Here is a 26875-nt window from a genome sequence, read left to right on the forward strand (position 1 = left end):
CACTCAACCCTTGCAGCAGTATAGTGGGCAGTTACCCACTCGATATCCGGAGGGTCTAGCAGAGAGGGGAGCACACAGTGGAGCACCAGGCACTTTTTGTGATTGATCATCACTTCTTGTTTGGCACTGGGCACTTTTTGAGGTTCATTATCATTTCTGTGTTTACACCAGGACTTTGTGAGACTGCTGATAGCACATGAATTATAATTTCAGCAGTGGAATAACCAGCACTTTGTGATTTATTATCACCATATTTTTTGCACAAGAACTTTATGGAACTGTTGTGAGCACACGAGTCATATACTGTATTTGTACATTCGCACATTTGCACTTGGCACCTTATATTGGTTCAGCTATTTGCATTTTATGTGATTTGTTATTTAGATACGTGATTGCACAGTGTTTTTGCTTTATAAATACCGGTATTTGGCACATACTCATGTAGGTGGTTGGTGATATATATAGTATACACCTCCACCAATTTAAGCACTTAGATATATATTTTTATGCACATAGAGCACGATTATTTCAATAGAGGCCTTGTCGTTGAGCCATACATTATATAAAAACACAACATTAGGAGCAGCATGGCTTATAAGTGTAATAAGACCCATCTTTATAATGCACCATTTTATTAAAACTACATCAGTTAACCACTTCTGGACCAGAAGATTTTCCCCCTTAATGACCAGGCCATATTTTGCGATTCGGCACTGCGTTAATTTAACGGACAATTGCGCGGTCATGCGACGCTGTACCCAAATAAAATTGGTGTGGCTGGAGGCAGGGCAAGAGTGTGGCAGGAGGCGGAATATGGGTGGGGCCTGGAAGGGGGCCCTTGATTTATTTTGCCCAGGGGCTCTGAGGGTTCTCAGTCCGCCCCCGCTCCAGTACAACCAGCCTGCCTACAGATGGATCGAAATTTGGGCGGTTCCTGCGGATAAAAACGACAGGTTGGTTGTACTGATTGTAGGAAGTGCTTTCTAACTGTGGGGGAGGGGGGGAGGAAATGGATGCACTAGAGGAAAACTGAGATCTGTGTTTCTGCTAAGATCTCCATTCTCCTCTGTGACAGACTGCCGTTCTGCCTCTTCTCGAAACAATCGGCGGACCCACTGATTGGGGGGGGGTGCTCCGGCAGGCCCAAAACACAGCCGTCTGTCATTCTCCCTTAGATCATCACAGAGACTATGCGATCCTGTGCAATTGTCCTTTAAAGTCACGCAGTGTCAAGGAATAATAGGCGGGCGCAGGGGGGGGGGTGCCAGGTGTGCCTGGGCACATTTTAATCACTTTGTGCGGCGCTAATTCCCCCTATAGCTTGGGCTTCCTCCCAATGTTTGGCCCCTCCCCCACAGTGCTGCTGGCTTCCCTCCTCTCTTCTTTCCCTGGCTGCTGCGGGGGGGGGGGGGTTGTTTCAGGATGGAGAGGTGGGGAGGGGGGGTAGTAAATATGTCATTTACCGACCCCTTCCTTTTGTAAGCGAACACAGTAAACACGCTCGCTCGCTGTGTCCATTCATAACGGAATGATAGTAAACTGTTTACTATGCTTCAGTTTGTGAATGAACGGGTAGCCGCTCAGCACAGAGCACTTCCCATTCATTCACTGCCCAGTGCAGCTGAGGCTGCAGAGAAAAGCATGCGTGTTTGAGTTTTGGGGTGCACACCCTAATGCAATAGACTGCACACACCTATGCTGCCACGCCAAGCTGATTTGGGTGCATTGCAGACCGGCAGTGCCTGCACAGAGTCCTGACCTCAACCCGATAGAACACCTTTGGAATAAATTAGAGCAGAGACTGCGAGTCAGGTCTTCTCATCCAACATCAGTGCCTGACCTCACAAATGCGCTTCTGGAAGAATGGTCAAACATTCCCATAGACACACTCCTAGTGGCTTAGTGTGGGGGGTGCAGGGGGGGGGGGGGCGGTCGCACCAGGCGCAACATCTGGGGGGGCGCATCCGCAGTGTCACTCTGTCTGACTCTGACATACACAGTTCACACACTGTCTGCGGCTGCCTCAATCTTTAGGCTGGGAGATGTGTAATGCGGCCGCCCGCTGAAAATGGCGGGTCGGGTGGGGCGGGGCGGGACTGTGCCTCACCTGTCCATTGGTGTAGGGTGGGGTGGCATTGCAAGCCAAGCCCCGCCTATGCCGCCTCTCCTCACAGCTCAGTCAGTTTAGCAGCGAGTGAGTCAGGACCCTGGCGCTGTCACAGAGTCAGCAGCAGTGGCGGCTGGTGCGTTGGGGCACCGCCCCCCTATCCATGCATCCGGCCCCCTAATCTACATGTGGGGCGCCGGACGCATTGAGTTCAATGGGGGTTTTTTTTTAATCACCTGATTAGAGCCAGAGGCTCTAATAGGCTTCAGAAAAGGGTGGACCCGGGGCGCAGAGCAGTGCGCCCCGGGCCTACCCATTGTGTGACAATAGCGAATGAAAATTCGCTATTGTTACACGGATCCTCCTCTTGGGTCCGAGACCCGCTTCCTGATTGGCCGAAAAGGCGAACGCATGCCATTGGCCGAGGAGGAGGCCAGAGGACTCAAGGAGACGCGGGGAACTGAGGAGAAGCCGCCGCTGCAGGTAAGTCTCTCTGCATTGAAGGGGAGCACGTTGGTCTCTCTGCATTGAAAGGTGGTACATTGGTCTCTCTGCATTAAAAGGGGGCACGCTGGTCTCTCTGCATTGAAAGGGGGCACGCTGGTCTCTCTGCATTGAAAGGCGGCACGTTGGTCTCTCTGCATTGAAAGGGGGCACGCTGGTCTCTCTGCATTAAAGGGGGCACGCTGGTCTCTCTGCATTGAAAGGGGGCACGCTGGTCATTCTGCTTTCAAAGGGGGCACGCTGGTCACTCTGCATTGAAAGGGGGCTAAAATCCAGCGGGTTAGGGGGCGCAAATTACTTGCCTTGCCCCGGGTGCTGACAACCCAAGCTACGCCACTGCACACTCCTAAACCTTGTGGACGGCCTTCCCAGAAGAGTTGAAGCTGTTATAGCTGCAAAGGGTGGAGCCAACTCAATATTGAACCCTACGGACTAAGACTGGGATGCCATTAAAGTTCATGTGTGTGTAAAGGCAGGCGTCCCAATACTTTTGGTATGTAGTGTATATCCTGCTGACTGTACGTCTGACCTCACTGGATTACATGACAGGTGTTCATTACATACAAAAAGATGAAAAATGAGTAAACACAGAGAATTAAATTTTATTTTTATTTTTATTTTTTTTACCCATCACCTTTGGTAAAACACAACAGAGACACATTAGTTGTATAATCATTTTTCTCAGGATTAATACAATTTTCTGATAAATGGAAACTTTTGTTAATATAAAAGTCAGCTGTCACCATAGTAAGACACAGGACCAACATTTTCAAAGGAATAATAAATGTTTAAACTGACACAACCTCTATCAACCAATCAGCGGCCACAGAGTTGTAACCAGAACCTTCCCTTCAAGCCTGGGGCTCTTCCCACTGATCCTGGGGCCCTTTACTCTCGTTGCGGGGCCCTTTATTACGGTCCCACAGCGGGACCCTTTCCCAAGTTCTGCAGTGGGCCCCCTTCCTGCCATGGTGGTGGAATGCCAGGGCCCGGTCGCAAGTGTGACCTTTGCGATCCTGGAAGTTCACCCACTGGTGTCAGTATTTTTTATTTTTTGGTATTTTAATTGTATTATTTTTTATCATTTTATTTCATTTTTTTTACAATGTCACTGACTATGACTCTGTCCATTCAGAAAAGGTAGGAGCTGGTAAATTACAGATTTACCGACCCCTTCCTGGTTCTCTATTGTGACACATCCCCTGCAGCAGCTGGCAGGAGAGGGGAGGGAGCACAGTAGGGGGGGGGGGACCAGGGGAGCACACTGTTCTGCACTCCTGTGACCCCTTTACAGCAGACAACAGGCTGCCAACTGATGTCACAGAACCGGTCCAGGCTGGAGAAAGATCGTGACAATATGGTCAGAATCTAACCAGGAACCTGGAGCAGCAGCTGGCGCACCCTCTCAGCAAGTCACTAAGAGCCTGAGCCGGCCGCTCCCACCCTCTCTACAGCCTGGTTCTCCAGTGAGCGCAGGGGAGGGGGCAGGCCTCTCTGCTGAAGGAGCACTGAGCGATCGGCGGTGTTTGATCGCTCAGTTTTCAGTCGGCGGGGGGCAGATGCAGCATCCACCAAGGAAAGCATGATTCTTAACCACTTTGCATTCAGCAACATACCCGTACGTTGCTGGACTTTCAGTGGATAATGCAGCTACAGGCATCACCCTGGTGTTGTATTTTAGACCTGGCGGTTGGCTCTCTTGTAATAGCAATCGGAGCGCCTCACCAGCCACTCAATTGCTATTGGCCCCATGCACAAGGCGGCTGTTTTTGGTGTCAGATGTTTTTTTCTGCAGCCAGTAAATGCCCCGGCATGTTCTCCTATGTCTCCGCGGAATGTTCTCCTATGTCTCCCCCGGCATGTTCTCCTATGTCTCCTCGGCATGTTCTCCTATGTCTCCCCAGCATATTCTCCTATGTCTCCCAGGCATGTTCTCCTATGTCTCCCCAGCATATTCTCCTATGTCTCCCCAGCATATTCTCCTATGTCTCCCAGGCATGTTCTCCTATGTCTCCCCAGCATATTCTCCTATGTCTCCCCAGCATGTTCTCCTATGTCTCCTCGTCATGTTCTCCTGTGTCTCCCCAGCATGTTCTCCTATGTCTCCCCAGCATGTTCTCCTATGTCTCCCCAGCATGTTCTCCTATGTCTCCCCCAACATGTTCTCCTATGTCTCTCCAGCATATTCTCCTATGTCTCCCCGGCATGTTCTCCTATGTCTCCCCGGCATGTTCTCCTATGTCTCCCCTCCATGTTCTCCTATGTCTCCTCGGCATGTTCTCCTATGTCTCCTCGGCATGTTCTCCTATGTCTCCCAGGCATGTTCTCCTGTGTCTCCCCAGCATATTCTCCTATGTCTCCCCAGCATGTTCTCCTATGTCTCTCCAGCATGTTCTCCTATGTCTCTCCAGCATATTCTCCTATGTCTCTCCGGCATGTTCTCCTATGTCTCCCCGGCATGTTCTCCTATGTCTCCCCGGCATGTTCTCCTATGTCTCCCCAGCATGTTCTCCTATGTCTCTCCAGCATGTTCTCCTATGTCTCTCCAGCATATTCTCCTATGTCTCTCCGGCATGTTCTCCTATGTCTCCCCAGCATATTCTGCTATGTCTCCCCAGCATGTTCTCCTATGTCTCCCCGGCATGTTCTCCTATGTCTCCCCGGCATGTTCTCCTATGTCTCCGCGGCATGTTCTCCTATGTCTCCCCAGCATGTTCTCCTATGTCTCCCCAGCATGTTCTCCTATGTCTCCCCCCGGCATGTTCTCCTATGTCTCCCCCCGGCATGTTCTCCTATGTCTCCCCCAGCATGTTCTCCTATGTCTCCCCCCGGCATGTTCTCCTATGTCTCCCCCAGCATGTTCTCCTATGTCTCTCCGGCATATTCTCCTATGTCTCCCCGGCATGTTCTCCTATGTCTCCCCGGCATGTTCTCCTATGTCTCCCCGGCATGTTCTCCTATGTCTCCCCCCGGCATGTTCTCCTATGTCTCCCCCAGCATGTTCTCCTATGTCTCTCCAGCATATTCTCCTATGTCTCTCCAGCATGTTCTCCTATGTCTCCCCGGCATGTTCTCCTATGTCTCCCCCAGCATGTTCTCCTATGTCTCTCCAGCATATTCTCCTATGTCTCTCCAGCATATTCTCCTATGTCTCCCCAGCATGTTCTCCTATGTCTCCCCGGCATGTTCTCCTATGTCTCCCCGGCATGTTCTCCTATGTCTCCCCGGCATGTTCTCCTATGTCTCCCCAGCATGTTCTCCTATGTCTCCCCAGCATGTTCTCCTATGTCTCCCCAGCATGTTCTCCTATGTCTCCCCAGCATATTCTCCTATGTCTCCCCAGCATGTTCTCCTATGTCTCCCCGGCATGTTCTCCTATGTCTCCCCAGCATATTCTCCTATGTCTCCCCAGCATGTTCTCCTATGTCTCCCCAGCATATTCTTCTATGTCTCCCCGGCATGTTCTCCTATGTCTCCCCAGCATATTCTCCTATGTCTCCCCAGCATGTTCTCCTATGTCTCCCCAGCATGTTCTCCTATGTCTCCCCGGCATGTTCTCCTATGTCTCTGCGGCATGTTCTCCTATGTCTCCCCAGCATGTTCTCCTTTGTCTCCCCAGCATGTTCTCCTATGTCTCCCCGGCATGTTCTCCTATGTCTCCGCGGCATGTTCTCCTATGTCTCCCCGGCATGTTCTCCTATGTCTCCCCGGCATGTTCTCCTATGTCTCCGCGGCATGTTCTCCTATGTCTCCCCAGCATGTTCTCCTATGTCTCCCCCCGGCATGTTCTCCTATGTCTCCCCCCGGCATGTTCTCCTATGTCTCCCTGGCATGTTCTCCTATGTCTCCCCAGCATGTTCTCCTATGTCTCCCCCAGCATGTTCTCCTATGTCTCCCCCAGCATGTTCTCCTATGTCTCCCCCCGGCATGTTCTCCTATGTCTCCCCCCGGCATGTTCTCCTATGTCTCCCCCCGGCATGTTCTCCTATGTCTCCCCGGCATGTTCTCCTATGTCTCCCCCAGCATGTTCTCCTATGTCTCCCCCAGCATGTTCTCCTATGTATCCATGCACACACAGGCTATCAGCAGTTTTTGGCAGGGGCGTTTTCTGGCTGGAAAAAACCCCCCAAAACTAGTGGTTTTTAGGAGGCAATCTTCAGCTGTAAATACGCTCTAACTCTGATAAAAGCTTAAAAACGCTGAAAAACGCCAAAAAAATGCTGAAAACGCGGCTATTCTGCATTTATCGACGTTTTTGAGCCATAAGATTTTGTGGGGGTATAGTTTTGATTAAAAAAAAAAAAGCTAGAAAACCTTACAGCTGAAAAAAAGCTAAAAAACGCTACTGCAAAAAAGCTGAAAAACTCCTTCTACAGCTACAACTTTTTACTGACATTTTGATAACATCCAGTGTGCATGAGGCCTAACAAGCAGCGGAAGGGGCGTTTTTTTTTGGTCTCTCTGTCCCACCAGGAGACCCCAATGACGCCGGCGGGCCAGACAGCCAAACAAAGCTGGATCGGCTTTGATCAGCTGTTTGTAAAAACAACCCACTCGGAAACCATTGGCGCCATTTTTAAAAAATCAAAAACATTCAAAAACACTGATCTTGGTGTTTTAAAATGCTTTTAAGTGCAGATGAGGGATTTGGGGTCTTTTAGACCCCAGATCTCTCCATAAAGAGGACCTGTCACTGCCTATTCCTGTCACAAGGATGTTTACATTCTTTGTGATTGCAATAAAAGTATAAAAATAATAAAAAAAAAAGATATAAAAGAAATGAATAATTCAAAAAATAAAATAAAGTGCCCCCCTTCTCCCGGGGCTCGCGCAAAAAAGTGAATGCACACTTTGGTCCTGCACGCACGCAAACAGCGATCGCCCCACACATGTGAGGTATCACCGCAGACATCAGATCATTAGCAGTAATTCTAGCACCAGACCTCCTCTGTACATCTAAAGTGGTAACCTGTAAGGGCTTTTAAAGTGTCGCCTATAGTAAAATTTACATAATTTGTCGCTGTTGCACGCAATTTTAAAGTGTGACATGTTTGGTATCTATTTACTCGACTCCTCTTTTATATTTTACAAAAAAATGGGTCATGTATTGTGTTTTTTTGCTTAAAAAATCAAAAAAGTGTATTTATTCCGAAACAATTGCATTTAAAAAACTGCTGTGCAAGTACTGTGCGACATAACAAATTGCAAAACCCACTAATGTATTCTCTAGGGCCCCTGATTTAAAAAAAATATATATAATGTTTGGGGGTTCTAAGTAATTTTGCAGCAAACAATACTGATTGTTACATGTAAAGAAAAAGAGGTAGAAAAGGCCCAGACTGAAAGTAGTTTAAAAAAAAAAAAAATCAAACTTCTTTTTTAATCTGAAAACACGCAAATACAAACAGGGACATGGAATGGAGATGACATCATAATGACTGAATAAATGTATGAAAATTTTATATATATATATATATATATATATATATATAATAATATTTTAATTATATATATATATATATGTATATATATATATATTATAATATTTATATATATATATATATATATATATATTATAATATTTATATATATATATATATATATATATATTATATTTGGGTGTATTTCTAAAAAATACACCCATCGAGACTGCATGTAAATTAAAAACGGGGCAAAATTGAATGTTCTCAGTTTATATTCTCTGCAGTTTGAATCTTTGAATGTGAAAAATGCTGCATTATGGCCACTAGGCGGTGCTGACCATCGTAAAAATTAAACTTGCTCCTTACTGCACTCTAATGGCCAATAAATGTAATTGCGGCACCTTCTGGTTTTATATATATCTCTCGGGTTTTTAGTGCTGTAATATTTCCAACCATAATTTATGATTATTATATAGGATTTATACAGCGCCGTAAGTTTACGCAGCGCTTTACCACTTCAACACGTTACAAACTTAGCAGAAGAATGGGTTTCAGCACTGAAGTCCCTGAGAAAGATAAGAAACCAACATGGGCTTTAAAGCGGAGTTCCACCCAAAAGTGGAACTTCCTGCTGATTTACTTCCTACCCCCCTCCAGTGCCACATTTGGCACCTTTTAGGGGGACTTTGGGGGTGGGGGCCCTGTTTTTTGCCTTTTGTTTCACTTAACCCTCCCTTCCAGATTGTAAGCTCTAATGAGCAGGGCCCTCTAATTCCTCCTGTATTGATTTGTATTGTAACTGTATTGTCTTCCCTCACATTGTAAAGCGCTGCGCAAACTGTTGTCGCTATATAAATCCTGTATAATAATAAATAATAAAGGTACCCTTGCCTACTTCCAGAAGATGGCGCTGTGGGTACAACCAGCATGTCAGATTTTTTATGCGATTATTGCCAGTGGCTATACCCACTAGCAATAATCACTGTGTAGTTTCCCAGGTTCCCGCACCCCCCCGCCATTACAACACAATAGGGATTCCCCCACCAACACTGACTGTGTTGATGGGGGAGTCCAATGATTTTTTTTCTGCAACCTGTGGTTGCAGGAAAGAAAATCGCACCATCTATGGCCAGTTTTTGTGTGAAGTGATAAAACTGGTGCTGACTGCATAGAATAAAACATATGGAAAAATATAGTCCTAATAGGTAGCTGTTATTGATTTATTCCAAGACGGAGGGGTGGTGAAGGTGTGGAGGTGTCTGATTGGGTCACACAACTCATAAAAGGAGATCTGTCAGGCTTCATAATCCAGACAAATTCTGAATTTATGGTTGGTAGGCTTGTGAAGAAATTGTATATGTTTACTTTTATGTATATTATTATATTCCCAATCAATGATTTGCTGCACTTACTGGGGTAACATAACTGCACCTACTGGGATAACATAACCCAACTCTCCATCCAATGGAAAGACTCGTCCTTCCATCCGAGGAACGCCACCCTGCAGAAAATTTTCCATTGCTCTGAGATTGATTTTAAATCTTTTGGGAGCTTCTGGACAATAGAATTGTTCTGCTGCGAAATTATTGGCAGCTGTTTCTTCGTCAAGTAAAACTCCTTCTGGTCGCCGAATACAGATGCGAATGTCTTTTATGCAGTCAGATAATTTGTGTAATTTGTCTGTGATGAGATCCTCGCGAAAATCACCTTCGCTCAAAATGATTGCGGCCATGGTATCCTCCTGCTCAGTGTCACACATGTCCTCTCCATCTGAGTTCTGATCCTCCAGATCCTCCAAGATGATCATTGGGTCGGCGGTGTTACGCAATTCTTCAATGTCACTCATCTTCCTGGACATCCGGTCCTTCTGCATCTTCCGCTTTTGGATCAACTTGGACACCGACTGCGAAATCTTCTCCTGTTGCCTGGAGATCTCACTCGGGATTCTCTGCTCAAGTTCTTCCAGCTCTCTCCTGATATCTTTTAACAGGGCGGTGAGTCTCTCTGTTACATCGACTGCTTTTTCTTGTGCATCTTTTCTGTGTTTCTCCAAATTCCAGACTTGTTTCTCAGCCCATGCTTTTTTTGAGGTCATCGTCTCCAGATGTTTCTTCAGCTTCTCTTTCTTCTTCTCAATGGCCTCATCCAGCTTTTCCACCTGGTGTCCTTTGTGTTCTCCAAAAGCAATACAGTGAAGACAGACACAAACCCTTTCCTTGGAGCAGTAATATTCCACAATCCTTCTATGGATGGGGCATTTTCTGTTCTCCGGGTAGTTGGTGGGATCCGATAAGACGTGTTCTGGTGACTTGGCATGGACTCTCAAATGTTTGCCACACAGAGAACTTTCACAGTGCAAGCAGGATTTTATAGCCAGTACCGGAGAGTCCACACAGCTGGTACAATAGATCCCCATATCTTCCTGAACAGGCTGGGAAACGAGGAACTTCTCCGCTATGTTACGTAGAGCTCTAGTGATATACAGTACAGGTCGCTCCCGGAAAGTCATTCTGCACTCCGGACAGGAATAAACTCCGAATGCTTCTTGGGTGTCCAGCACACGATCAATACAGACCTGGCAGAAGTTGTGCCCACATCTCAGCGATACCGGATCCGTATAAATGTTAAGGCAGATGGGGCAGCTCAGATCCTCTCTCAGATCAGCAGATGCCATTGTAGCCAACGGGAAGAGAAAAGAAACTGTAAGTTAAACAAGACGCGTAAAACAATTTTCGAGAAGAGTCACTTGTCTAGCCCAGCTTTCAGTCCATGCACACACTCCAAGATCTTAAATGTTTGAAGGGTTTAGAGAAGTTTGAAGACCTTTGTAGGAGCTCTGGATGGATTTAACACACTCCAAGGTTGTCAACAAGTCTGCAAGCCCCCCCCCCGAATGATAATTTCCTTTGTATCAGTTCAAACAATGATCTCCCTGCTCTTTGGGTCATTCATTGTCTTCTTCAGATCTCTCTTTTTGCTTGGAGGCTCCGCAGGGTTGAGTCTTCGACTTGAGCTGCTTCCAATAATGATCCAGCAGTCAGAAATAGATGGACTTCCCACCCACCGGGAGAATACTATTACAATCAGGGCTTTTTTTGTTTTCTCAGATAATAGGTCCAGGTACTAACATTTTCATTGCCAGTGCCCATCCCCCGGGACAGAGAAGAAAAGTGTCAGGTGTGGCCAGGGCTCAGATCTGCCTATCACACAAGGTGCAATGTTCAGGAATGCATATGGTGTGGGGCTCAAGGCTCTTCCCCCAACCCATTACCCCCCCCCCCCCAGTACAGAGCTCTTCCCTCAATCCCCGCATTACAGAGCTACATGCCTAAGGCTCCATTCACACCTGGGCGTTTTTGAGTGTTTTTAAGCTCCAAAAACGCTAAAAAAAAAACGTTCCAAAACGCCCAACAAGTAAAACCCCATTCATTTAAATGGCCCCTGTTAACATCTGAGCGTTTTGCAAAACGCCTGTAGCTGAAAAAAGTACATGAGCTTCTTTTTGGGCTGATTACCAGCGTTTTTGCCTGCCTCCAAAAACGCCAGAAAAAAACGCCTGAAAATCGCGGTAAAATCACGGTAAAAATCGCTGTAAAATTGCGGTAAAAAAACGCGGTAAAACGCTACGCTCAAGTGTGAATGCAGCCTAAAAGAGGAACTCCAGGCTCCTTTAAAAAAAATGAACAGTCAGCAGTTACAAAAACTGAAAAACTGTAGCTGCTGACTTAAAGCGGAGTTCCACCTAAAAAACAAAAAAATACATAAAAATACCCCCGGGACAGTCAGGGCTAGTGCATTCCACAATGGATAGCCTCTGAACTGTCCCGGGTCGCACTTACCTGCAAGAAGAAATACTTACCTTGAAAATGTCTTCTCCAGCGCTGCCATCTCAGGTGTGGGCAGCTTGAAGCCAGCGCGATCCTCTTCTGCGTCCTCTTCCGTCCTCTTTGGTCCCACGATGCATTGCGCCGGCCCCGCCGTCACTTCTGGGTCTGGAGCGTCATCCCTGCACAGCTTCTGGGCATGCCCAGAAGCTGTTTAGCAAGGTGTGACGGCGCCTGCACCGGGAATTGACGTCGGGGCCGGTGCAGGCGCATTGATTCCTGGGAGCGATGACGTTCAGCTGCCAGGAAGTGACGACTCGCCGTGGACGCGGAGGGGAGGAAGAGGAAGTAAGGTAGGTATATTATCTTCTAAACAAGGTAAGTAAAAAAAATAAAAAAATTGCGATTATCCTTTTGTTTTTCAGGTGACCCGGACCAAGAAGATGGAACGAACTTTCATTTTTGGGTGGAACTCCGCTTTAATATTAGGGCACTTATTACCTGCCCAGGGATCCAGCGATTTTGTCACCTGAGCCGATTTTTCAATCGACTATTGGGTGCTACTGCCGCCATCTCCACTAAGGGAAACCGGCAGTGAAGCCTTGTGGCTTTACAGCTGGTTCCCTACTGCGCATGCGTGAAGCACTCTGCGCTCTGTGAGTGGGCCGGATGCAGGGAAAGGAGGAAGGGGCTGAACTTCTGGCTCAAAACCAGATACCCGCTCACCCCCAAAAGGTACCAAATGTGGAAGCAGAGGGGGGGAGGAGGCGCACAAGCTTCCCTTTTTGGGTGGAGCTCCACTTTACAACTTGCTGACCGCACTATAGCGGAATGACGGCTACGGTGCGGACAGATGACGCCGCACTCTGTGATTGCAGTGCCCAAAGGATTCTGGTGATTAGGGATCGACCGATATCGTTTTTTCGTTGCCGATACCGATATATTGGCCATCGCATATCGGTATTGGCCGATATGGGCTGATATTTTGTACATCCTATGTCAGGGTCCGAGACTAGTCTTCTCCTCCTCCAGGGTAAAATGATGTCACATAGCATAATTCCATTTACAAATGTTATTGAATATGCCACTCACATATGTACAAAGTAAAGATATAAGCAATTCCACATTAGCAGATCTGCTGGCAGATTGCTATACCTCCCCCTCTTGCTGTAAGTGACACCCGGGTGATACCGCTCCGTTCGGCACCCACTCAATACTGCTCTGTCTCTCACCCGCTCCATCTCCCACCCGCCTGATACTGATCCGTCCCTCACCCACTTGCTGTAAGTGACACCCAGGTGATTCCGCTCCGTCCGGCGTACAATCTCGGAGGTCATGTGGTCACGCTGGGCGTGACCACGCACGTGCAGTACTTTACATATACATTGTACATTCACATCAGTCCCTACCCTCAAGGAGCTTACAATCTAAGGTCCCCAACTCACATTCATACATACACAGACTAGGGCTAATTTAGACAGGAGACAATTAACCTACCAGCATGTCTTTGGAGTGTGAGAGGAAACCGGAATACCCAGAGGAAACCCACGCAGGCACAGGGAGAACATGCAAACTCCAGGCAGGCGCTGTTTGAATACCTTCTTGCAGTGCAAGTTTAGGGGATAATCACTGTACCTACAGGTAAGCCTTATATAAGCCTTATAGACTTACTTGTATGTATAAGTTTAAAAAATATTTAACTACCAGCAGTGGTAGAGCAGTGGCTCTCTGAGGTCTCTGTCTCCCTATTGGCTCACACAGGCTCCTACTGTTGTCAATCACAACCAGTAAACCAATGAGGAAAGAAAGGGGGCAGGGCCAAGCCGCACTCTGTGTGTGAATGGACACACAGAACGCAGCTCAATATCAAAACTGCTTGAGTGCCCCCATAGCAAGAGGCTTGCTATTCGGGTCAATCAGCAGAATGGGAGGAGCCAGGACCACTGGCCAGTGACTCAAAAAAGAAGATGATTGGGGTTGCTCTGTGCAAAGCCATTGTACAAAGCAGGTAAGTATAACTTGCTTGTTATTTAAAAAAAAAAAAATGCTTCCCTTAGAATCACTTTAAAGCCGGGGTGGGCAGGAGAGGCGGCTGCCCTGACACTGTGGTATCATGTGAGGTTTGGGGGCATCCAGGGCCAGGACATTGGGTGGGCAGGAGTGGAAGCTGCCCTGGACACTGTGGTATCATGTGAGGTTTGGGGGGGACATCCAGGGCTAGGACAAGGGGTGGGCAGGAGGGGCGGCTGCCCTGGACACTGTGGTATCATGTGAGGTTTGGGGGCATCCAGGGCTAGGACAAGGGGTGGGCAGGAGGGGCGGCTGCCCTGGACACTGTGGTATCATGTGAGGTTTGGGGGCATCCAGGGCTAGGACAAGGGGTGGGCAGGAGGGGCGGCTGCCCTGTACACTGTGGTATCATGTGAGGTTTGGGGGCATCCAGGGCTAGGACAAGGGGTGGGCAGGAGGGGCGGCTGCCCTGGACACTGTGGTATCATGTGAGGTTTGGGGGCATCCAGGGCTAGGACAAGGGGTGGGCAGGAGGGACGGCTGCCCTGGGCGCAATAGTTTATTGCAGCGAGGGGGGCACCCTGAACCTAACCCTAAGTGAAGGGGGTGGCACAGTTTGGCATCTTTGCCCTGGGCGCTGGATGGCCTTGTCCCGGCACTGCCATAGAGACCGTGTCCCAGCACTTGGCGTGATGTAAAAAAGAGGCTATACCTTCCCAAACAGGCATGGCAGTGGGAAGGATAAACACCAGCAAGGCAAGGGGAGGAAAGCTGCCCCAGATCACCAATTTTAGGAGAAAGGAAAAACAACCAACAAAAATGGCCTCCCTGGGTATCCAAGGGGGAACAGAGATGACATCACTGGCAGAGCCGTGGACTTGAAGTGATGGTAGTGCTTGCCCGATGGATCCCCAAAAAAAGAAGCTGGATGCTTTAAAATGCGTTATCCCTATGTGAGAGAGTGATTTTGTTCTTTTCCCCCTCCTGGAACATCCTTCCAGGCCAGCACGACCACCACTTCCAGTCTGCCTGTGACGTCTTCTCAGGTCCTACTTGGATACATGGGGTGGCCATCTAGTTGGTTGCTTTTCCTTTCCCCTAAAGCTGGTCATAGACAGTTAAAATTTTGGCCGGTTTAGCAGAGATTAACCGAGATTCGAACCATGTATGGACAGGCTGATTATACACAAGTTGATTGATTGATAGCCACTAGCAATAATTATTGTGGGTTCTCCCGGCCGGGACAGCTCCCTGCTCCCTCCACCAGAAGAACACAATAGCTCATCAGGAGGGATTCCCCCATCAACGCTGACTGTGTTAATGGGGAAAACAAGCGATTTTCTTTCCTGCAACCTGTGGTTGCAGGACAGGATATCGCACCATCTTAAGAGTGGCGGTCGGGGGTTTGCTGCTGTTTATCTGTGCCTGGCCACAAGGATGGGTATGTGAAGGTATAACCTATATTTCACATCACACCAAGAGCTGGGACACAGTCCCTGTAGAGTTGGGATGTGACCACGATTTTCCGTAGTGCCGCTGTGGTCGGCCGGTGCTTCTCCGATGGATCCGCCGCTTGGAGGGAGGTATGCAGAGTGCGCCGCCGGGCTGGATGACGTCACCAGCCCGGCGGCACACTCTGCATACCTCCCTCCAAGCGGCAGATTCATCGGAGAAGCACCGGCCGACCACAGCGGCACTACGAACGATCGTAAGCAACAGCCACAAAGACGCCACACAGGAACACCGGATAAACCAGCAAGGTGTCTACTATAAGGTACTATCTTAACATTAGGGGTGAAGAAATAGCCACACGGCTATCAGAGCGGCAAAAAGACACTTGCAACCCGGCCCTATATTTACAATCACCCTAGAAACATAGAAACATAGAATGTTTTGGCAGATAAGAACCATTTGGCCCATCTAGTCTGCCCAATATATTTGAATCCTATGAATAGTCCCTGGCCCTATCTTATATGAAGGATAGCCTTATGCCTATCCCATGCATGCTTAAACTCCTTCACTGTATTTGCAGCTACCACTTCTGCAGGAAGGTTATTCCATGCATCCACTACTCTCTCAGTAAAGTAATACTTCCTCATATTACTTTTAAACCTTTGCCCCTCTAATTTAAAACTGTGTCCTCTTGTGGTAGTTTTTCTTCTTTTAAATATGCTCTCCTCCTTTACCGAGTTGATTCCCTTTATGTATTTAAAAGTTTCTATCATATCCCCTCTGTCTCTTCTTTCTTCCAAGCTATACATGTTAAGGTCCTTTAACCTTTCCTGGTAAGTTTTTTCCTGCAATCCATGTACTAGTTTAGTAGCTCTTCTCTGAACTCTCTCTAGAGTATCTATATCCTTCTGGAGATATGGCCTCCAGTACTGCGCACAATACTCCAAGTGAGGTCTCACCAGTGTTCTGTACAGCGGCATAAGCACTTCTCTCTTTCTACTGCTTATACCTCTCCCTATACATCCAAGCATTCTGCTGGCATTTCGTGCTGCTCTATTACATTGGCTTCCCACCTTTAAGTCTTCTGAAATAATTACTCCTAAATCCCTTTCCTCAGATACTGAGGTCAGGACTGTGTCAAATATTCTATATTCTGCCCTTGGGTTTTTACGCCCCAGGTGCATTATCTTGCACTTATCCACATTAAATTTCAGTTGCCAGAGTTCTGACCATTCTTCTACTTTTCCTAAATCCTTTTCCATTTGGCGTTTCCCTCCAGGAACATCAACCCTGTTACATATCTTTGTGTCATCAGCAAAAAGACAAACCTTACCATCGAGGCCTTTTGCAATATCACTTATGAAGATATTAAACAAAATTGGTCCCAGTACAGATCCCTGAGGTACCCCACTGGTAACATGACCTTGTTCTGAATGTTCTCCATTGACTACAGCCCTCTGTTGTCTGTCACTCAGCCACTGCCTAATCCACTCAACAATATGGGAGTCCATGCTCAATGACTGCAGTTTATTGATAAGTCTTCTATGTGGGACAGTGTCAAAAGCCTTACTAAAATCTAGATATGCAATGTCTACTGCACCTCCACCGTCTATTATTTTAGTCACCCAGTCAAAAAAATCTATAAGATTTGTTTGACATGATCTCCCTGAAGTAAACCCATGTTGTTTTTCCATGGGATTTAAGATGTTCCACAATCCTATCCTTTAATAGGGTTTCCATTAATTTGCCTACTATTGATGTCAGACTCACTGGTCTATAGTTGCTCGATTCCTCCCTACTACCTTTCTTGTGAATGGGCATGACATTTGCCAATTTCCAATCTTCCGGGACGATTCCTGTTACTAATGATTGGTTAAATAAATCTGTTAATGGTTTTGCCAGCTCACCACTAAGCTCTTTTAATAATTTTGGGTGTATCTCATCAGGACCCTGTGACTTATTTGTCTTCACTTTAGACAGCAATCTTAGAACGTCTTCCTCTGTAAAGACACATGCATCAAACGATTCATTAGTCATCCTTTCAAGTGGAGGTCCTTCTCCTTCTTTTTCTTCTGTAAAAACTGAACAGAAGTATTCATTAAGGCAGTCGGCTAGCCCTTTATTCTCTTCTACATACCTTCCGTCCTTTGTTTTTAATTTAGTTATTCCTTGTTTTAATTTCCTTTTTTCATTTATATACTTGAAGAATGTCTTATCCCCCTTTTTTTATAGACTGAGCTAGTTTTTCTTCTGCCTGCGCTTTAGAAGTTCTTATAACTTGCTTGGCCTCTTTCTGCCTAATCTTGTAGATTTCCTTATCTTCATTGCTCTGGGTTTTTTTATAATTACAAAATGCTAGCTTTTTATTTTTAATGATTTGGGCCACTTCTGCTGAGTACCACAGTGGTCTCTTCCTTTTTTTGCTTTTACTGACAAGTCTAATGCAATTTTCTGTTGCCTTCAATAATGCACCTTTTAAGTAGTCCCATTTCTCCTGGACTCCATGTAATCCGTTCCAGTCTGATAAGGACTCATTTATGACTAATTTCATTTTTGAAAAGTCTGTTTTTCTAAAATCTAAAACTTTTGTTTTTGTGTGGTGTGACTCTTTCACAGTTCTTATATTAAACCACACTGACTGGTGATCACTAGACCCTATACGCAATCCAGGCCACAGTAGTTGCCATAACAGTCTTCCCAGGCTCTGCACAAGTCCCCAACCAAAAGAAAGATACCGTACAGCAGGCACCCACCCATCCAATCCCGCAGCAACAGGAGAGACATTCCAGCATCCCACGGGGTGAAGACACGGCGTCCCCGACGTCAGAGAAACAGGCTTCCCTGTTACATCTCTGCCTTAAATCCCCAACACCCCATTGATGCACACCGCACGATCGGTCTATAAGACCATTCAGCAGCCACATACTGCTAATAACGTCTACCCACTGCCACTTCTCTCTCCGCTGCAGCCATCATCCTTCTGTGGCCACCATTTTTGCTTACCTCCTCCCCTCTCTCCCCCCCGATGCATGACTAAGAACTATATCCAACTTTTGGATCAACCTCACGGCACACTTGTGCACCTACTCAGACCTCAATAACGGATCCACACCGCCCCAGGAGTTTATCAAGAATCCCCACTCCATCATTTATAGTGGAATATACATGTCATTGCTCTTGATATCATTACCATTTATGCATCGGCCGGTTTTGTTGTAAATATTTGTTCACATGTTATGTATGTCTTGTTTCATGTTGTCTCCACTGGTTAATACTATTATAACATTGCACGGTTGTATATTGATACACACAGCATTTTTTCAATAAACATCTATGATTACACTATTACACGTGCCCCTATTTATTCACAGCTGACAGTTCAACCTACTTTTATTCTACAGTCTATGCAGAATACCTTCTCTATATGCTAGTTTCGGTTTAGTCGGCTACCCATACACACTAACACAGGGACGTGTTCATAGATTCCATTTAATACTCCAAACAAACCACTTTTTATGCAACATGTACTGTGACATACTGAAGCAGAGCATGATCCCCTCCCTTCAGAGACTGGGCCACAGGGCAGTATTCCAACATGAGAACGACCCGAAACACATCTCCAAGATGACCACTGCCTTGCTAAAGAAGCTGAGGGTAAAGGTGATGGACTGGCCAAGCATGTCTCCAGACCTAAACCCTGCTGAGCATCTGTGGGGCATCCTCAAAATGGAAGGTGGAGGAGCACAAGGTCTTTAACATTCACCAGCTCTGTGATATCCTCATGGAGGAATGGAAGAGGACTCCAGTGGTAACCTGTGAAGCTCTGGTGAACTCCATGCCCAAGAGGGTTAAGGCAGTGCTGGAAAATAATGGTGGCCACACAAAATATTGACACTTTGGGCCCAATTTGGACATTTTCACTTAGGGGTGTACTCACTTTTATTGCCAGCGGTTTAGACATTAATGGCTGTTGGTTGAGTTATTTTGAGGGGACAGCAAATTTAGTCTCCATTCACACTGGTACGACTTGTCAGGCGACTTGATCAGCCTGACAAGTCACGCACTGTCGCGTCCCATAGTGTAGTACAGGAACCGTTCTAATAGGAGGGACACAAGTCGCTCCGACTTAGAAAAAGGGTCCGGTACTACTTCGGGGTGACCTGGAGCGACTTGCATAGACATTAATTTTATGAAGTCCGTGCAAGTCGCGCCGAAGTCGCGGTGCACGCGACTTCACAGGTCGCCCCCTAAGTCGGAACGCCGTAGTGTGAACCGAGCCTTACACTGTTATACAAGCTGTACACTCACTACTTTACATTGTAGCAAAGTGTCATTTCTTCAGTGTTGTCACATGAAAAGATAGAATAAAATATTTACAAAAATGTGAGGGGTGTACTCACTTTTGTGAGATACTGTATATATTTCACATCACACCAAGAGCTGGGACACCGGTCTCTGTAGAGTTGGGATGTGGCCATGATTTTAAGTGTTTATTTTACTTTTATGCAATAAACCTTTTTTTTCAACTTAACCAGACCTTTGTGTTGGAGGCTTTATATAATTACACATATGCCTTTTATGTTTGATTATTACGCCACACACCTTATTGAGCTAGATACAACTTTTATTATACATTGAGAAATGCTGATGCTGGGGACACCGGGCCAACCAAATGTCCCCAAGAGACTTGTCACCCCCAACAACCAACTCCTCCATTCTCTTCTCTATTGTCTTCATTGGTAACACCTTTAATTGAATGCGTACAATAAAAGGTACAGAATCTCTCTGCTGGCTTTCTCTGTTTGTCTTCTCAGGTCTTGTGGCTCCGACCCCCCACCTCCCATCCTGGTCACCGATAAGAAGCCACAGAAAACAGGTATTACCAGAAGGTCCTCACCGCTTTGATCCTGGCCAGCTAAAAAATGCAAAGAAGATGAAATTTCAATGTAAATTGAGCAACCAAATGGGGGTGAAGGGTTTTTAATTAGGCTACATTTACACTTGCAAATGGGCCCAACGTCGTTTATATGCAAGAACCTCAGAGGGGGTTCCCGGAGATTACATCCCCATTGAAAGCAAGAGAGGAGGCTGCCAGGTGTCTAATCACGGCCATTTATATGCAAGTGCTATGCAGTGACCACCAATGAGGGATTGGCCCTGGATGCAGACAGTCGGCTTCCAGGGCCCTTCACTTGGAGGTGATCGCTGCATAGTGGGGTGCAGATTATGGGGCCCCTCACACTGATCAGTTTATGAAGAGGTTTAGGTGCCCCCTTTTGCTGCCAAGTCCGTACGTCCTCTGGACCCTTACAGCGGGAGGGTTTCAAACACAATCCGGCGGCTGCAGGCAGGTGGAACCATTTGGGTGGCTGCACTTGCATTTAAACACCCCTGGTACCATAGCTCTCAACTGTCCCTGATTTAGAGGGACTGTCCCTGATTCAGAACAAGGTCCCTCTGTCCCTATTTCCTCCTCATTTGTCCCTCATTTTGGTCTGATCTATATAGTATATATAATGCACTTTTTATCTTTCAAAAAGTGTTTCCCAGTGCCAAATCATCCAATTTATAAATTGCTGCATTAGTAAATTTCCATAGCCAGTATAAAGGAATAGTAGTGGTAAAAAAAAAAACACTTGCGGCTATAAATAATCATTTTTTTCGTGTGATACTCCTTTAAGGGGACGGGGCAGGGTGTGTGTCCTATGCCTACATACTTTTGCTAATAAGTGTCCCTTGATCTCATATCCAAAAGCTGTGGTACTGGCGCTCAAGGGATGACTGGGCCAGGGGCAGGGGGGCAAGTGCCCCCCTGGGCGGCTCCGTTTCCCCCCCGTAAAAAGTCTGCACCGCTTCTGCCACAGACATGCCTAAAGGATTCCTGGTGAAGAGAAGTGAAAAGTCCCTGACACTGACCTACTGAGTGCGGGATGAAGACAAGGACAGAGCGCAGACCTCCTCCCCCCAGCATTGATGGTGTAAACTGTGTCTGAGCAGAGACCAGGTCCATGCCCCACTTGAGACTCTCCTTCCCTGGCCAGCCCTGACCGAGCTGTCCCAGCTCCCCACAACTGCCCCCCTGCTGGCCTGGTTGGGAACCCGGATTCAGCCGGTGAGTAGAGAGTACCTGGAGCATGGCTTCAGCTTGGAATGGGGGTCAGGAGGAGGATGGGAAAAGGGTGAGTTGGAGGGGGGTTGAGTCACTGTACCATGGGCCTCTGGTTTGTACTTGCCCCTGGGCGGAAAGTTGCCAGTCTGCCCCTCTGGCGCTCCAACCCCCCCCCTCCCCCACACGCACTTGTGCCTCCGTCATGTATTCCGGGCTCTCCTTGCCCATCTATGGGGCCGGGACTGATATAACGAGTGCCGGTGAGTAGAGGGGAGGGAGAAGAGCGGACACACTTCCATTCTCCTCCCCTTGCTGTGACCTAGAAAGTGCCGTATATAACGTCACTTCCGGGTCAGCCGATCTGCATTGCAATACATTCAGTGGAGCCCAACGGAGACATGCAGGTTTTACATTTTTAAATGCACGCGCTGGGGGCGCCTATGTGTATAAACGTTGATTGCGATACACATAGGGGCGTAACTACCGGGGTTGCAATTGCAACCAGCCCCATGCTCCAGGGGGCCTGTGCGGCTCCCCTGTACACCTGGATAGGAGGGGCGGTGGGGGCAGCATGTAGAGAAATCACTGTCCTCCTTTTTCCTCCTGTAGCTGCAGGAGGAAAATGGAGGAGATTGGTTCCTCTGTATGCTGCCCCCGCCACTCCTCCTATCCAATTCACTTGTGTTCTGCTGTCTCTGGGCCCCTGTGTGCTCCCCTGGTTCCCCCCCCCCCACACTGTGCTGCCACCCCCCCCCCCCCCCCCCTTCCCACTGTGTTCCCTCCCCTCTCCTGCCGGCTGCTGCAGGGGATGTGTCACAATAGAGAACCAGGAAGGGGTCAGTAAATATGTAATTTACCAGCTCCTTCCTTTTCTGAACGGACAGAGTCATAGTCAGTCACATTGTAAACATAAAATAAAATAAAATGATAAAAAATAATACAATTAAAATACCAAAAAATAAAAACTACTGACACCAGTGGATGATCTTCCAGGATCGCAAAGGTCACACTTGCAACCGGGCCCTGGCATTCCACCACTGTGGGGAGACCCCAAGATGGCAGGAAGGGAGCCCACTGCAGAACTTGTGAAAGGGTCCCGCTGTGGGACCGTAATAAAAGGCCCCGCAACAAGAGTAAAGGGCCCCAGGATCAGTGGGAAGAGCCCCAGGCTTGAAGGGAAGGGCCTTGGCCAGGGGTCCAGGGGGCCCTTCATGGTTTCTTGCACCGGGGCCCTGAAGGTTCTAGTTACGCCTCTGCCATAAACGGTTTCTTCAACCTAACCAGACCTTTTGGTTGGAAGCTTTATATAATTACACATATGCCTTTTATGTTGGATTATTACCCCCCACACCTTAGTGAGCTTCATACATCTTTCATTATACATTGAGAAATGCTGATGCTGGGGACACCGGCCAACCAAGTGTCCCCATGAGACTTGTCACCCCCAACAACCAACTCTTCCATTCTCTTCTCTATTGTCTTCATTGGTAACACCTTTAATTGAATGAGTACAATAAAAGGTACAGAATCTTTCTGCTGGCTTTCTCTGTTTGTCTTCTCAGGTCTTGTGGCTCCGACCCCCCACCTCCCATCCTGGTCACCGATAAGAAGCCACAGAAAACAGGTATTACCAGAAGGTCCTCAACGCTTTGATCCTGGCCAGCTAAAAAATGCAAAGAAGCTGAAATTTCAATGTAAATTGAGCAACCAATGGGGGTGAAGGGTTTTCCATTAGGCTACATTTACACTTGCGAATGGGCCCAACATCGTTTATATGCAAGAACCTCAGAGGGGGTTCCCGGAGATTACATCCCCATTGAAAGCAAGAGAGGAGGCTGCCAGGTGTCTACAGCTAATCACGGCCATTTATATGCAATTGCTATGCAGTGATCAGCAAATGAGCCAACTGTCTGCATCCAGGGCCCGTCACTTGAAGGTGATCGCTGCATAGTGGGGTGCAGATTATGGGGCCCCTCACACTGATCAGTTTTTGAAGAGCTTTTGGTGTTCAACTACTTGCTTATTGGGCACTATTACCCTCTTCCTGCCACGGCCACTTTTCAGCTTTTAGTGCCGGTTCACACTAGGGCGACCTGTGAGGCGACCTGGTCGCCTCACAGGTCGCCTCCCATAGGGAAGCTGCGGACCCGTTCTAATAGGAGCGACACAAGTCGCTCCGACTTAGAAAAAGGATCCGGAGCTTCTTTGGGGCGACCCGGAGGCGACCGCCATAGACTTCAATGTTATGAAGTCCGTGGCGGCCGCTCCGAGGTCGCGGCGCGCTGCTCGCACCGCGACCTCGGAGGTCGCGGTGCGAAGTAGCGTCGCTGCAGTGTGAACCGGCGCTTAGTGCTGTCACATTTTCAATGACAATTGCGCAGTCATGCTACATTGTACCCATGACACAAATAGAGATTTCTTTCGTTGGTATTTGATCGCCACAGTTTTTTTTTTTTTTTTGCTAAACAAACAAAAAAAGACCAAACATTTTGATTAAAAAAAAAACTTTTTTCTTAGTTTCTGTTATAAAATTTTGCAAACAGGTAAATTTTCTTCTTCACTGACGTGCGCTGATGAGGCGGCACTGATAGGCACTAATAGGCTGCACTGATAGGCACTGATGAGACAGCACTGGTGGGCACTGATGCAAAGGCACTGATGAGTCTGCACTGGTATGCAGCACTGAAGGGCACTGATATGTGGCACTAATGGACACTGATAGGCAGCAGTGATGAGGAGGCACTGATTGGCACTGATTTTCAGCGCTCATTGGCATCACTGATGGGCACTGATAGGCAGAACTGATGGGTACTGATGGGACAGCACTGGTGGGCACTGATGTGAAATCACTGATAAGGCTGCACTGGTATGCAGCACTGAAGGGCACTGATATATGGCACTAATGGACACTGATAGACAGCACTGATGAGGAGGCACTGATTGGCAGCACTGATGGGCAATGGTTGACAGCACTGATTGGCACTGATTTGCAGCACTCATTGGCATCACTGATGGGCACTGATAGGCAGAACTGATGGGTACTGATGGGACAGCACTGGTGGGCACTGATGTGAAATCACTGATAAGGCTGCACTGGTATGCAGCACTGAAGGGCACTGATATATGGCACTAATGGACACTGATAGACAGCACTGATGAGGAGGCACTGATTGGCAGCACTGATGGGCAATGATTGACAGCACTGATTGGCACTGATTTGCAGCACTCATTGGCATCACTGATGGGCACTGATAGGCAGAACTGATGGGTACTGATGAGACAGCACTTGTGGGCACTGATGTGAAGGCACTGATAAGGCTGCACTGGTATGCAGCACTGAAGGGCACTGATATATGGCACTAATGGACACTGATAGGCAGCATTGATGAGGAGGCACTGATTGGCAGCACTGATGGGCAGTGATTGGCAGCACTGATTGGCACTGATTTCTAGTGCTAATTGGCATCACTAATGAGCACTGATGAGACAGCACTGGTGGGCACTGATGCAAAGGCACTGATGAGGCTGCACAGGTATGCAGTACTGAAGGGCACTGATACATACAGTATATGGCACTAATGGGCACTGATAGGCAGCACTGATGAGGAGGCACTGATTGGCAGCACTGATGGGTAGTGATTTTCAGCACTCATTGGCATCACTGATGGGCACTGATAGGCAGCAGTGATAGGCACTGTTGGGGCTGCACTAATAATCAGGACGCTGATGATCAATGCCCTGATTATCAGCACAGATGTTCCCTTTTACACTATCCGGTTATCGGCTCTCTCCTCTCCTCACGCTGTGTATGTCTATGGATGCGCAGAGCACTGGCTGGGAACACGCATGCATTCTCTTGTAATAGAAGTATAATTATGACATTTTACTAGGAATTAATATTTCTGAAATGAAGGCTCCATTTTGTCCCTTGGTATAAAAATTGAGACTAAAGGCCCGTACACACGTACCGATTGTCGGCCGTAAATATTCGGCCGACGACCGATCGGCCGATCGTAGGCTTGTTAGTATGATGCTTCCGACAGCCGACAGCGCACTTTCGGCCGAAAAGAATCTGATGTGCATGCTTTAAAATTTTTGTAGGCCAACACCAGAACGGCCGATTGTTCGCCAGTCAGTACAGAATTCGGCCGACAAACAGAAGATTTGCAAGACTGGGCATGCTCAGAAAAGAAAAAACACACGGAAAGTTAACCATCACATGACATCACTTCTGCAGTCGGCTGCTGTTGGCCGACAAAATTCATGTGCAGTCTTTTGCAGTTTTCAACAAACACGACAGCCCTGGACAAAAGACGGCCGATCGTTCGGCCGACGATCGGTACATGTGTACGGGGCTAAAGTCAAACTATTGCTCTAAAGTGTCTCTAACTATTGAGGATTTGTACTCTTGTCTGGAAAGCAAGACCAGGCTTCTAGCAATTTGTGATCTAACGTTTTTCCCTAACATAGTAGGAACAATTGCTAAGAGGTGTTCTTTTAGTCTTGGTTTACACTGGTGTGATGCGGGAAACCCTGCGATTCAGTGCCGGTTCCCACATCTCACCAGAATCGCACAGTGGTTCACACTGAGATCTGCAAATCGCTGCGGGTGTCAATGTAAAGTTAACCACTTAAACCCCGGAGGATTTGGCTGCTCAAAGACCAGGCCCTATTTTGCGATTCGGCACTGGGTGACTTTAATGGACAATTGCGCGGTCGGGCGACGCTGTACCCAAATAAATTGACGTCTTTTTTTCCCCACAAACAGAGCTTTCTTTTAGTGGTATTTGATCACCTGTGCGATTTTTATTTTTTGCGCTATAAACAAAAAAAGAGCGACAATTTTGAAAAAATAACAATATTTTTCACATTTTTTTATATGAAATTCTCAAAAAAAATTTAAAACATTTTAGGCCAATTTGTTTTCTGCTACATATGTTTGGTAAAAAAAAAATCACAATAAGCGTATTTTGATTTGTTTGCACAAAAGTTATCGCGTCTACTAACTACGGGAAAGATTTATGTCATTTTTATTGTTTTTTTTTTTTTTAACTAGTAATGGCGGCGATCTGCAATTTTTTTTGCGGGACTGCGACATTGCGGCGGACAGATCAGACCACGACTGACATTTTTGACACTGTAAAAATGACACTGGCAGAGAAGGGGTTAACTTTACTGGTGATCAGTGGGTTAAATGTATCCCTAGGGGCGTGATTCTAACTGTGGGGGGGCGTGGCTTGTGATGTAACCACAGAGACATAGGATCCTACATAGCAGGATCACATAGCCTCTGTCCTTACATCAGGGAGAATGACAGAGGGCTGTGTTTACATCAGCCATCCATACTTCTCCCTCTCCTGCAGTGGTGGCTGGTGCTCAAAATTTTTTTTGGGGGGGGGGGGGGGGGGCGCAAACAGAAAAATGTAATAGGCATTGCTTTGCGGCA

The 26875-nt window shown here is 47.2% G+C and overlaps 1 protein-coding gene across 1 annotated transcript; it reads right to left on the reverse strand.

Annotated features, from left to right (window-relative positions):
* Positions 1-9442: 9442 nt before the first annotated feature.
* Positions 9443-10708, reverse strand: LOC309567116 (E3 ubiquitin-protein ligase TRIM17-like; the record flags this gene model as incomplete). The annotated part of the gene is made up of 1 exon (XM_082272447.1): positions 9443-10708. The coding sequence occupies one exon, from the start codon at positions 10706-10708 to the stop codon at positions 9443-9445; it is 1266 nt and encodes a 421-aa protein (XP_082128573.1).
* Between the last annotated feature and the right edge of the window lie 16167 nt (positions 10709-26875).

This window comes from Pelophylax lessonae (genome assembly GCF_965119305.1).
Source record: "Pelophylax lessonae genome assembly, chromosome: 11".
NCBI classification, from domain to species: Eukaryota; Metazoa; Chordata; class Amphibia; order Anura; family Ranidae; genus Pelophylax; species Pelophylax lessonae.